Below are 13,670 nucleotides of genomic sequence, written 5' to 3'. Positions count from 1 at the left end.
AAATGTATTTGGAACCTCAAGTCCATTGTGTTGCTTGATGAGAAAGTGACACTTGGAGTATTCTCCCCCACATTTTTGGAGCTGTGAATGAGCCACAAGCCTCTCCTCTGCTCTCCAGGGGTGAGACAAGGTTGCTCAGCATGCAGCAAAGCTAACAGATGGCAACTTGAAAAGTGAGTTGTGACTTGAAAATTGACTTTTAGTTGAACTAAGGGACACCCCCCCCCCCCCCCCCAGAATCTTGGAGGGATCACAGGGTACCTACCCATAAAGGGATCTCCGACACACAGAGGTATGAGGAAGGAAAGAGAAAATGCGCTCATGGAACAGTTGGGGTGTTCTGGCCAGCACCCTATGTGGGCAATTCACCCATGAAAATTACTCCTGCATCCACCCATGATTCTTTGATCTTTCTGTGAGCTCTGCAGCCCAGCCCTCCTTGTATTTAGGTGCTCAATTCCTGTTTTTTTCAGTGGTTGGGAGATGCTAAATGTCTCTGAGCCTGTACTGCACTCTCCACCCTGTAACTGCTGGGATGTGGCAGGGAGGTGAATCTCTGGAGACCTTGGGCATCCTCCCAAGGGAGTCCCAAGAGGCAGGGAAGACTTCCACCTCACCTGTGTTATCCTGGTGTTCTCAGTCTCCCTCCCTGGCCCGACCTGCTCCAATTAATTATTCAGGCAAAAGCCACAGCGGAGCAGCAGTTGCTATAGGGCACTGTTGTGAATAACAACGGGCAGCTATTTTTATCCCTAACTCTTGTTACAGTGCAGTCAGGAGCCATGGGTCCCTGCCAGCTCTCTTGACACAGATCTCCCTGTCCTCAGCAGGAGGGGCACTGCAGCAGTTCACAATGTCTCTGTGGGCTGGGATTCATTTTGACCACCTAAATGTAAGGGAGATCTATATACCATCTATATAGACGTGTCTGAATCCCACCCTGGTACCACTTCGTTCACTGCCCACTGTACTTGTGGGTTGCTTTGCATCTGTATTTTTTTTTTCCCCATCCATATTTTAGCTGCAATAAAGCACATGGACTGTGTTTATTGCTAGATTTGGTAGTCTGTCTACTGCAGAGAGAAGGAAACTGTCTCAAAGGTGAAATCTTATGTCAGGTTCTAACAACTTCTATAGGATACATTGTACTTCCTTTGGGGATTTACACAGACTGATTCCTCCAGCCAGTTTATATCCTCACAGCTGGCATGCCCACCAAAATGTCTTGCTATGACCCTGAGAGTGTGGCAGGCGCACACCAAAGGCTTTCTCTGTGCACTCCTCCTTGTGCTGCCCCCAGCCACGCCAGCTGCAATGAAAATGAGAAATCTCCAGAAAATCAGAGGAAGGGGTGGATTGGAGGAGTGTCTGAAGGGAAATGGGTGCTACTGAGTGTGCGGAGTCAGGGAGGCTGTTCCAGCTGTGGAAAGCATCTCCAGAGCTAGCAGAACAACCTAGAAGATCAAAAAGAAAAAAGAAAAGAAAAGAAAAAAAGGAAAAAAAAAAAGAAAAAAGAAAAGAAAGGAAAAAATGAAAAGAAAAAAAAAAAAACACAGAAAGAAAACAGCAACAGAGCCCAAGAGCCTCCATTCTTGCCAATCTGCCATGTTTGGTACTCCATCAAAGTACAGTGGAGGGCCAAACACCTGAATAGGAAAATCTGAACTTTCACTTTGATGCGGAATGACATAAGCAAATCTCACAGAACTGAACAAATACCCAGGACTTGGGCTACAGATATCCTAAAGTGGCCACAGCTGTTCCCAGCAACATTTCCTATTATTTTAAGAGAGGTCTGGTCTGGGGGCTGTTTCCTGCCCCCCTTCCAAAAAAGGAATTGAAGCAGCGTGAATTGTGCCTCAGTGTTTTGCACAGCCCAATGCGCCCTGGGTGGATATTTACTACCAACCCTGGAGAAAATGCTTTTAGCTCTAGTACCCAGGGCCATGGCCAAGTTCAGGTGCCTGCTGTGCCTTGCAGATCACAATAGTTTTGTCTAGCTTTTTATTCTTTATCTATTCTTAAACAGAGCTTAGATAGAGACTTTTAAGGGATACCAAAAGTATTTTTTAAGGGGGAGCAGCCGGTTTCCCCATCCGGAGCGGCACTGCTCCATTCACACCTGAAATCACCCTTTTCCTTGCGGAGCGGGCCCTGCTGCTTTTGCGTCCCCAGCCCCACATTCCCGGCCTGGCGCTTGGCCACCTAAAGGGGAAAAGCGGTGCCCAGTCTGTGCGCTTTGGGGTGAAAACGTGCGGAAAGGGGGCTCCCCAAAACGCTATAGGAAAAGTGGGGGTTGTTTTTTTTTGTGGGTTGAGGGTTTTTTTGTTTGTTTGTTTCGGTTTTGCCTTTTTTCTTTTTTTAAATACACCGGTATTTGCGGCCGGTCGGTGGCTGCCAAGCGCCGGAGCCGGGCCCGGCCCCCCCGTGCCGACCCCCGCCCCCCCGGCGCGGCCGCGCTCCCCCCGCCCCTCCGCGCTCTGATAGGCTGGAACTGGGCGCGCGTCACTCCCGCGAACTCCATCGCTGCCCCATTGGCTGACGCGGGGCGGTGCCAACCAGTGAGCAGCGCCGCAGGGCGGGGCGGAGGCGGGACTCCCGCTCGGTGGCGGGAAAGGCGCTCGGTTTTGGCGCTACGCAGCTGCGCGGCGGCTGTTGCGGGGGGGGAACCGGATCGCAGCCGGTCGGATCGCGGGCGCTGCCGGGGCCGCTGCGGGCAGGGCCGGCTCCCCTCGCCTCCCCTCGCCTCCCCTCGCCTCGCCTCCCTCAGCTTCTGCAGTGGCGGCGGGATCCCCGCGGCGACCCCGGATTCCTTGAGCGGCCGGCAGCATGGCGGCGCCGGCGGGCGGGCTGGAGGACGCGGAGCTGCGGGAGGCGCAGCGCGACTACCTCGACTTCCTGGACGATGAGGTGAGGCCGGGAGCGGGGCTGCATCCACCCCCCCTTCCCCCGGGGTGGGGCAGCAGCGATTCCCTGTGCCCCCACCTCTGCTTGCTCGGTGGGGTGTGAAGGGTTTTGAGCTTTGCAGGAATGGGCGCCGGGTGGGGGTGGGGATGGCTCAGACAGGCGGACATGCAAAACGAATTGTTTTTTTGGTGGTTCCCCCCCCCCCCCCGCTTCTTGCAGGAAGACCAAGGGATTTATCACGGCAAAGTCCGGGACATGATCAGCGACAACCAGTACCGCCTGCTCGTCAACATCAACGACCTGCGGCGGAAGAATGAGAAGAGGGCCAGCCGGTGGGTGTGGGGCACCGGGGCTCGCCCTCGGCGGGATTTCAGGGGTCCAGCAGTCCTGGTTCTGCAGGTCCTATGTGGCAAGCAAGGGCCAGACCTTGTCCTGTGCACCAGATCCTATGGAAAATGTGGACTTGCCATTTTCCCCAGTGACGCCCATCCCTTCCAAGCTGGCAAACGCATGGTTTTGCCAAAACCTTTTGCAGCAAGCTGGGTTTCATTGTACGATATCAATGAACTCATTTTTTTTAGGATGCACGGGGATGTTTTGGACCAGACTTGCCAGTCTGCTCAGGGACATGGGAGGCTTTGCAGATGTGGTTGAGTTTGTTCAGCTCCATCTGTGGCAGTGGACCTGACACAGAGCTATGACGGGCTTTGCGTCTTTTCACCTCTTGCTCCTAGGAAACCTGTGGAGCACATAAAGGCATGGGAAAATTATTGAGGAGGAAGGCAGAAGGGGTTGATTGGTCTGCATCATCACCTCCCTCTGTTGCAGGCTCTTGAGCAACGCCTTTGAGGAGCTGATTGCCTTCCAGCGTGCCCTGAAGGATTTCGTTGCCTCTGTTGATGCCACCTATGCCAAGCAGTATGAGGACTTCTACATCGGGCTGGAGGGCAGCTTTGGCTCGAAGCACGTGTCACCACGGACACTGACGGCCTGTTTCCTCAGCTGTGTTGTCTGTGTGGAGGGCATCGTGACAAAGTGTGAGACTGGAGGGAGACCCTGGGGCTTCAGGGGTGGTGGGTCCAGGTGTTTGCTGCAGAGGGGCTGGAGTCCACCAGGAGCTGTGGTACGGCCTGGAAACCTGGGCAAAGGTGACAGTGGGCTTTGCAGAAAGTCTTGAGTGTTGGGAGGGTCTTTGAGCTCAGCAAATCCTGGCCGTGGTTGGCAGTGGATTGTGTCCCAAGTGCAGTTTAGCATTGGAGACCCTGTTGAGGACTGTCTGCTGACAGAGGTGTGGGACATCCCTGCCCTAACTCCTCTTTCTTCCAACCTCAGGCTCTCTGGTTCGTCCGAAGATTGTCCGGAGTGTCCATTATTGCCCAGCTACTAAGAAGACTATTGAGCGCCGATACACAGACCTGACCTCCCTGGATGCTTTCCCATCCAGCTCTGTCTACCCTACAAAGGTGAGGTGAAGTAACCTTGTGGGAAGTATTGGCAGGTTCCTCCAGGGAGAATGTACCAGCTCGGAGCCTGGGGCTCAAATCCCTGTGCATCCCTTCTCCCTCTGCCAGCATAGTCCATGGAATAGAAAGAAGACACATCACACGTGAGAAAATCCAAGAGAGCTACTAGGAACATATGAAGAAAGTCTTGGCTGACACAAGGTCACCAGACCTGCTAGTTAAGATGTTAGTTATGATCTTGGTTCTGTTGTAGTGTGTTTTTCTGGGAGGTTGTCAGCCAGTCTTACTGCTCCTGGGACCCATGTCAGCGTGGGCTTGCCTGTGCTGTCCTGGAGGCTCTATGCACCCTTGGGTAGAGGTAGAGGGTTTGCCCCATATTTGGGAATGGTGGAAGGTTGACCTGAGCTTTGTCCCCATTGCACACAGCCTGCTGCATGGATGGTGTGTCACCACTGCCTGCAGTAGGGACAGGGCTTGGAGAGACCATCCAGACTAGCAGTGATAGATGTTGGTGGCTTTAGGCAGTGGAGGGCTGTGGAGCTAGTGAACACCAACCTCTGGCAATCCTGATAAATCAAGCCTTTCCAGCAGTCTTGTGTGTGTTGGGTGATACAGCCTGTCTTCCCACTGCTCAGCTGACCCACCTCTGTGCTCCTGAAAGACGGTGCTAGTCTTTTTATTGGGTTCCTCCTCTAGGATGAAGAGAATAACCCTCTGGAGACAGAGTTTGGCCTCTCAGTCTACAAGGACCATCAGACCATCACCATTCAGGAGATGCCTGAGAAGGCACCAGCGGGGCAGCTGCCACGCTCAGTGGATGTTATTTTGGATGATGACCTGGTGGACAAGGTGAAACCTGGGGACCGCATCCAGGTGGTGGGGACGTACCGCTGCCTGCCAGGAAAGAAAGGTGGTTATACTTCAGGGACTTTCAGGTGAGTCTTCTTGTGTCTTGAGTTCAGCCTCCCCATCCTTTTCTATTCTAGAGTCACATCTCTGGAAGATGTGATCTAGGGCAGGCAGGTGGCCGTCTCACAACTGGGTCAAACATTAGCTTAAATCACTTGGAAGTGGTTTGCATCTTGCTCAGCATCAGTGTGTAGCTGTGGGCTCCAGCTGCGCACAGAGGTTGGTTGCTCTTAGAGATGCTCCATTGATGTCCCAGTGCAGTCAGATAGAGGGGGCTACAGCTCTTAAAGCTTTCCAGCCCTCTCCAGGACTTCTGAGGGTAAATGATGACTCTGTGGAAGTTTCTGCTGTGTTGTTGCTGGGATGCATAGGCTCTATGGGCCTGATCATGGCTGTGTCCCTTCTCCAGGACTATCCTCATTGCCTGCCATGTGAAGCAGATGAGCAAAGACGTCCGGCCGCTCTACTCTGCTGCTGATGTGGCCAAGATCAAGAGGTTCAGCAAGAGTCGCTCCAAGGTATTTAAGTCTTAGAAGGTGGGCTTATCAGGGTGTGAGATTGCAGCTAGAGCAGCTTTAAGGCTTGACACATGGCTAAGGAGGTGTCTTGTTGGGTTGCAAGTAATTCTTCAGCTGTCTTAGCAATGTGGCTGGATTATACCACTCACATTCTTTGAGTTTTCTGCTTAGGCTTTGATCAAATCCTTTTTTTTTTTTTTTTGTTGCTGCTTCTGTACTGCTAGCAGCATCCTTCCTGCCTGCTAGCAGCTCTGCTGTGCATAGCTGCTGGGACAGAGATCTGCCCTTGTTGTGTGTGTCCTTATCCTGCCAGCTGGTTGCCAAGGAATTTCCTCTACAGGAGAAACACCTCCTTCTTTCCCCTTCAGATCCCAAACCAGAATGAGATACTGAGGTCTGCCCCAACCTGGTCTTATGCCTCATAGCGTGGAGCGGAGAGAGCCTTGCTTTCACAGGGGTTGCTGCTTCCAGTGATGAACGTGATGGTCAGGATGGTCTAGGACTTCAGAGCCCAGTTGAATGAAAACTGGCCAGCAGTTGTCTTCTTTCTAAATAATTTTCATCTGTGTGGTTCTGCGATAGGAGTAAGCTCTTTTCTTTGGTGTGCTGAAATGGACTTGTGGAGTATTGCTTCTTATTCTTACTTGTGACAGTCCATCTGATGGGCTGTGCTTTGTCTCTTCTGCCTTAGGATATCTTTGACCAGCTGGCAAGATCCCTGGCTCCCAGCATCCATGGGCACGAGTACATCAAGAAGGCCCTCCTCTGCATGCTGCTTGGAGGGGTCGAGAAGGTCCTGGAGAACGGGAGCCGCATCCGAGGAGACATCAATATCTTGCTGATAGGTCTGGAAAAGCTAGGCAGAGGCACGCTCTGTTGGTGGTGTTGGGGGGGGGGGTGAGATGAAGGAACATTTTTCTGGACTTAGTTTCATAGAGTAATTGAAGTTAGATGGGACCTCTGGAGGCCTCTGGTCCAAACACGTGCGCAGGGTAGAGCCAGTGTCACTGGTAGATCAGGTTGCTTTGGGACTTGTCCATTTGGTTTTGAACATCTCCAGGGATGGGATCCCATGAACTCTGTAGGCTCTATCCTACCATCCAGCTGGCATTTCCTGGGTTTCTATTGTCCCCGTTGCCTCTGGTTCCACCACCATACACTTCTCTAAACTCTAGCTCCATCTTCTCTGTTTCCTCCCATTGAGTCGTTGAGGAAGGCGAGAAGATCATCTGATCATTTTATTTTATGAAGACTGAATGAACACACTTCTTGCCTGTTTTCCCCGCACCTGCTCCTGCACTGAGAGCCCCAAACTGGAGCCAGTATCCAGATGATGTGTGGTTATTAAACGTGGTCTTCTCCATTTCAGGAGACCCTTCCGTTGCCAAGTCTCAGCTGTTGCGGTATGTGCTCAGCACTGCGCCCCGTGCCATTGCCACCACTGGCAGAGGCTCCTCCGGTGTTGGCCTGACGGCTGCTGTCACCACAGACCAAGAAACTGGTGAGGGGTGGGCTGGTTCCTGGTGGGAGCTGTCAGGGAGATACTTGTTAATACCTGGGAGGGACTCTGTGAGGTCTAGGGCTGCTGTTTATTGCGCAGCGACTCTAGCAGTATTTGCTCCATCCAGAAGTTTTATGGCAATGGTAGTAGTATTTAGGGGTATTTTCTCTAGCTCTGTTAGGTGGTGGTCTTCTCTACTCCTCTTCTACTTGGTGCACCCCATGTGAGGGCTAGCAGCAGCTTGGATCTTGTTGTCTTCCTTATGGGCTTGCTCCTCATCCTGTGTCCTTCTGCTGTCAGGTTGGGTAGGAGGTGGGCAGCTCTGAAGGATGCTGCTGCTCGTTGAGGCTTAGCCTACTCACAGGGGTGGTGGAGTGCAATGGCAGGGCAGATGTGTGGGCTGCTGAGTGGTGTTTGACCCTCTCTTTCTCCCACCCCATGCCAGGTGAACGGCGTCTGGAAGCAGGAGCCATGGTGTTGGCTGACCGGGGAGTGGTGTGCATCGACGAGTTTGACAAGATGTCAGACATCGACCGCACAGCCATCCATGAGGTGATGGAGCAGGGCCGTGTCACCATTGCCAAGGCCGGCATCCATGCCCGCCTCAACTCCCGCTGCAGTGTCCTGGCAGCGGCCAACCCCGTTTATGGCCGGGTGAGTGCTGGTGTTTGCTGGTCCCCTCCATGGGGAAGGATGCTGGCAGCCATCTTGGTGGAGGAGGCAGCTGGTGAAACCCAAAAGATCCCCCAAAATCAGTGACTTGGTTCTTGTTAGGACTGGATCCGTGGGGCAATGAAGACCTGGTTGGTTTGGTCTCTGTTGCTGCTTGTGGCCCTCCTGGAGGAGCGAGGGGCTTGTGGGGTTTCTTACCCTGGCTCATTTCTGCCTGGGTGTCTCACAACAGCCTGGTGGACCTTCATCCTGGTGACATGCCCCAGTCTTGGTGCCTGATCTGGGATCACAAAAAATAGGTGTTTTCTTTGCAAATGAGAGCTATGCTGACCTTCCAGGATGGGGAAAAGAGGCCTTACTTCTGCAGCAGGCTGGATTTAGTGTGGTGTCCAGCTGCCTGGACATCCATCCTTTAAGGCCTGGCCTGAGAAGGTCTTCTCAGCCTCCCTGGCAGCCAAGACTGGCCCATGAGGGCCTTGTGTAACCCCTTATATTGTCCTCTTCCAGTATGACCAGTACAAGACACCCATGGAGAACATTGGCCTGCAGGACTCCTTGCTTTCCCGCTTTGACCTGCTCTTCATTGTGCTGGACCAGATGGACCCTGAGCAGGACAGGGAGATCTCGGACCATGTCCTGCGGATGCACCGCTACCGCAACCCCAGTGAGCAGGATGGGGATGGTGAGTCATTTTTAACTGCAGCCTTGTTGCTGCTCAGGCCTGTCCTTCCTCGTTGGGTTGTCACCCCTTGGTGGCAGCTCTTCGGGTTCAGCATCCTGGCTTTGTGGAGGACTGCTTGTGGTGGCTTTTGGAAGTTGCTTTAAAAGCTAAAAGCCCATTCTCTGTGGCCCTCCCTCCCCTCTCCAGCTATGCCCCTGGGCAGCACTGTGGAGATCCTGGCTACGGAGGACCCCGACTTCATGCAGGAGGAGGAGCAGGAGCTTCAAGTGTATGAGAAACATGATGACCTCCTGCACGGGCCCAGCCGCCGCAAGTGAGTCCTTCATTCCACATTGCCTGGAGCTCTCGGAGGGGCTTCCAGCATTATGACTTGATGGGTTTGGCTTACGTACCCAGTGGCTGATGGCTGGTGCCAGTGACGCTCCAGACGGTCTGTGGGGAGGTACATGAGCAGGGTGCCAAGGGAGATTTGCTCTGGGCTTGATCTCTCATGCCAGGCAGGTGAGGAACATCTGGAGCTGAATTCTCCACATGCCTGGGTGCCCATGAAGGGCAAAAAGTGGGAAGCCAACTTCTGCAAACACCTTTTGCCTGTCCCCACCTTGGAGGACATGGGTGTGCGTGCATTCCCTGCAGAGAGAAGATCGTCAGCATGGAGTTCATGAGGAAGTACATCCACGTGGCGAAGATGATTAAACCTGTCTTGACCCAGGAGTCAGCGAGCTACATAGCTGAGGAGTACTCCCGCCTGCGCAGCCAGAGCCAGATGAACTCGGACATTGCCAGGGTGAGCCCCGGGAGCAGTTCCCTGCCAGGCTAGGAGGAGGGAAACTGAGGCACAGGCTCCCCTCTCCCTATGGGGGTTTTCCACCATGGACGTGACCCCTCTTAGTGAGGTGGGATGCTGTGATAGGGGTCAGCCTTGCAGAGGCACCTTTCTCTCTCCCCCCCCAGACCTCCCCCATCACGGCCCGTACCCTGGAGACGCTGATCCGCCTCTCCACAGCCCACGCCAAGGCCAGGATGAGCAAGACCATTGATCTACAGGATGCTGAGACAGCTTTGGAGCTGGTGCAGTTTGCCTACTTCAAAAAGGTGGGCTGAAGGTGTCCCTTGTCTCCTGGGGGAGTTCTAAAATTGTCATTGGAAAAGTTGGGTTTGGCGCAGGGTGAGCACCCTGTGCCGCCGGTGGGGTTCTTTCCTGGTGATAGTGTGGGATGAGGCCACCGTGGTGGGATCTTGGGTCTCTTGGGGTTGGTCCCCTAGAAGCAGCTTCAGTGGAAAAGGGGCCTGAGTCCATCATGTCTTTGCCAAACAGGTACTGGAGAAGGAGAAGAAGCGCAGAAAGCAGGTGGAGGATGACTCTGAGACCGAGGAGGAGGATGAGGAGTCACAGCCCAAGGAGGAGTGCCGGGTGAGCAGGTAGGAGCCAGAACAAGGGAAGGGGGGGCATGTCATGCAAGGGGCACCATCCTCGTTGGAGGTTGCAGGAGGCAGTGCTGGCCTTGGGGAGATACTTCACAATTGATCAACCTAATGGATTGTCTACTCCCAGTTTGTGGTAGCGGGACATGGTTATTTTGTGGGTAAGGAAATGGCTGGATGGCCATGTCCAAAGAGTTGCAGTCAACAGCTCGATGTCCAAATGGAGATTGGTAACGAGTGGGGTCCCTCAGGGGTCCGTGCTGGGACCAAGACTATTTAATACCTGTGCAAACCTCATGAAGTTCAAAAAGGCCAAGTGCGAGGTCCTGCGTCTGAGCTGGGGCAGCCACCAGTATCAAAACAGGCTGGGGGACGAATGGATTGAGGGCAGCCCTGCGAGGAAGGACCTGGGCGTGGATACTGATGGGTGAAAAACTGGGTATGAGCTGGTGATGTGTGCTTGCAGCTCAGAAAGTCAAAATGTGTCCTGGGCAGCATGGCCAGCAGGTCAAGGGAGGCAATTCCCCCGCCTCTGCTCTGCTCTGGTGAGACGCCCCCCCTGGAAGGTAGATTTAGATTGGACATAGGAAAAAATCCTGCCAGGGATGGGGCACCCACGGCTGCTCCGGGCAGCCTGTGCCAGCGCCTCGCTGCTCCCGTCATAGAAAAAAGTTTTATGATGGGAGCGGTGAGGCGCTGGCCCAGGCTGCCCAGAGCAGCTGTGGGTGCCCCATCCCTGGCAGGGCTCAAGGCCAGGCTGGACGGGGCTGGGGGCAGCCTGGGCTTGGGGGGAGGGGGCCCTGGGGGGTTGGAACAAGATGATCTTTGAAGGTGCATTCCAACCCAAACATTTGATGACAGCCACAGCCCTCAGTCTGGTACCACCTTGGGTCCTGTGGCATGGGCAGGGATTTGTGGCCAGCCAGAGGGGGGTTCACTTGTGAGCCACAGGTGTGGTCCTGGCCAGACATCTCCAGGCACTTGGGGCAGGGGGGGCTTCAGATCTGCAGTCCAGTTGCAGCAGGGGTAACGTTTTTTTCTCACACCCAGGAGAAAGAAGGCACGCACAGGAGACAAGGGAGGCTCCTATGACCCATACGACTTCAGTGACACCGAGGAGTTGATGCCGGAGGGTGAGTCCCTGGGGTTTTGGTGGCACCTGGCTCCTGAGGGTGCTGCTGCCTTCTGCCCTGGTGGGTCTGCATGCCCTGGGGTCACTTGGTGTCCCTGGCGTGATGTGGCACTGTCCAGCTCCACAGATTAAGATGATTTATTTTTTATTTTTTTTAATTTTTTAAACCTTCCATGGCTCTGTGGGCCAGGAGAGTTAGTATTGACGATTAACTTTTTCCCCTCCACTTCCAAACTGCTGCAGAAGTAACAACATTGGGAGGGAGTCTGGCATCGCCCACCCTGTCTAAAGCCCAAGTGCTTTTGCTCTGTGGGTGCTTGAACACCAGGCAGGTTGGAGGTAACCCTTCCTTCTGCTCCAGTTCAGGCACATGCTCCAAAGACGCCCGAAGCCTCAGCTGCTGGTGAAGTGAAGAAGCCGGAGTTGGCTGAGCCAAGGTGAGTGGGGGCTGAGGGTGGTGGTGTCTGTCCCTCCCCACCCTGGTGGGTCCAAGCTGTTGTCTGGTGCTGAAGATGCATCTGTGGTGGGTGCTTCCAGCTCCGGTTTTGGCTTTCCTGCTGGGTGCTGCAGCTGAAATGGTAAAGGGCTGAGGCATCCTGGGCTGGGAAGGAAAGGGATGGACTTGCGTGTGTGTGTGGTCTCCAAGGTGAGAAGTAATCACCCTTCTCTGACCAGGTTGAAAGCATTCAAAGCTGCTCTCCTGGAGGTCTTCAAAGCTTCCCATGCCCAGTCTGTGGGTCTGAAGAATGTGATGGAGTCCATCAACCGTGATAACCCTGAGCCCTTCTCGCTGGCTGAAGTGAAGGTGGCATTGGCCCACATGCAGGAAGACAACCAGATCATGGTGTCTGATGACATTATCTTCTTAATCTGAGCCTCTGGGTGGAAGAGCCCAAGTTCTTGTGGAGTCTTAGTCTGGAGACTCTTCATGTTTGCCTTCAACTCTCTCCTGAACTATTCTCCTGGCTGAGCTGAACTTTGGGGAGCTCAAGTCTGCGCACTTTACAGTCCTTCACTGTGCTTTGCTGGCACCAAAAAAGGCCAGGAGCTCTGGAAGTTCTTACTGTTGCTGTCTTCAAACTGGGGTATTTGGGAAGAGGTTGGTTTCTGCAAGGAGCTAAAAGGAAAGGCTTAGGTGCAGATTATCAGTGTTCTTAACATACTGTTTTTAGCATTGCTGGTAATAATTCCAGCCTTTGGATAAAAAAAATTGTTTTTAGGAATCCAACAGTCAATAGCTGTGGTGGTAAGAGGCAACATGACAGCACCACTATTAGTAGTGAAGCTTTTATCCCCACCCCCATGCCCACTCTCCCACCCTCTTTTTAATTTTTTCCTTTTTCCTCAGTTATGTATCCTAGATCTGCTTCTCTCACAAGTAATGCTAGATACCTCATGCCTGTCCTGTTGTCTGTGACCAGCCACTTCCCCCACTCTTCCTACCCATCTCGTGCAGGATCTGTGGTAATGGAGGGGCAAGTGTAGTCTGATCTGCTCCTCACCCATGGGGCAACCTGATTTCTAGATTTCACAGTCCTTCCAGGAGTTTTGGCCCCAAGCAGGTGGGAAGGACTTGGGATGCTCTGAGCTGCCCAGGGGATCTGTCCCTGGTGCAGATGGGTTTGGTCTCCAGCTGCTCCTGCCTTTGATCTGGGATCACGCCTGTATGAATATAATGGGACCACCACAAATGGGAGGAAATCTTTTTGGCTTTGTTTAGTGGGTTTTTTTTTTTCTGTCCTGGTGAGTTTCAGGTGAAGCTTTGGAGAAGACCCTGAACAGCACAAGCTGTTTGCTGATGTCCCTGCCCATTTCTGGGCACTGGCACAGTTCCTGTGCCCTTTTTTCTGGATGCCATGAATATTGATTTGAATAATAAAAATACCTAGATACTGTTTCCACCATGACTTGTTGCTTACTTGGATTTAAACCGTTCCCACTTCTGGCGTTGCATCCCTGCAGTCTTCTGGGGCCCTGTGCTGCTACAGAAAGCATTCAGGACCCCTCTGGGCTCAGGGACGGGGCTGGGCACCTTCTCCCACCACACTGCCTTTGCCTTGGTGGACCAGGCACTTTGCAGAAATACCCTTGGGGTGGGTGGGTAATAAATGTGGGCAGCTCTTGCCTCTCCCACTGCAGCTACGTGGCCAGGGGGCTATGTGTCCTGGTGCCTAAAAGGACGGGGTAGCATCTCATTGCACAGGGAGGGGGAGACACCCTCGATTTTCTATTGCACACAGACCTGTTGAATTAGAAAAGCCTGATTTCTGAGCTGCCCTCATCCAGCACAGCTGTGATAGCAGAGTTTTAGGTTTGAAAGGGATTTTGCATGTTTTTAACCTCCTAAAGATCTCTGGTAGGATGCATTGCACTTCTACAGAGTGCCCTTAGACCTATGGCTTGTGAAACTGCAAAGACTGGTGAAGGTGAGTTAAATGCAGATGGTCAGAGTTGTTCTGTC

At 53.3% G+C, this 13,670-nt stretch overlaps 1 protein-coding gene across 1 annotated transcript; it reads left to right on the top strand.

Annotated features, from left to right (window-relative positions):
* The first annotated feature begins 2,612 nt into the window (after nucleotides 1–2,612).
* On the top strand, nucleotides 2,613–13,116 carry MCM3 (minichromosome maintenance complex component 3). The gene is made up of 17 exons (XM_037392696.1): nucleotides 2,613–2,910; nucleotides 3,127–3,239; nucleotides 3,736–3,944; nucleotides 4,240–4,370; nucleotides 5,067–5,305; nucleotides 5,689–5,797; nucleotides 6,489–6,642; nucleotides 7,167–7,298; nucleotides 7,744–7,952; nucleotides 8,478–8,652; nucleotides 8,839–8,965; nucleotides 9,289–9,439; nucleotides 9,607–9,747; nucleotides 9,971–10,074; nucleotides 11,128–11,210; nucleotides 11,571–11,646; nucleotides 11,885–13,116. The coding sequence occupies exons 1-17, from the start codon at nucleotides 2,830–2,832 to the stop codon at nucleotides 12,081–12,083; spliced, it is 2,433 nt and encodes an 810-aa protein (XP_037248593.1). The 5' UTR covers nucleotides 2,613–2,829; the 3' UTR covers nucleotides 12,084–13,116.
* The last annotated feature ends 554 nt before the right edge of the window (nucleotides 13,117–13,670 follow it).

Source organism: Falco rusticolus, chromosome 6 (genome assembly GCF_015220075.1).
Source record: "Falco rusticolus isolate bFalRus1 chromosome 6, bFalRus1.pri, whole genome shotgun sequence".
Taxonomy (NCBI): Eukaryota; Metazoa; Chordata; class Aves; order Falconiformes; family Falconidae; genus Falco; species Falco rusticolus.
Note: the sequence above shows the minus strand (reverse complement) of the source record. Positions and strands in the feature narration are given on the sequence as shown.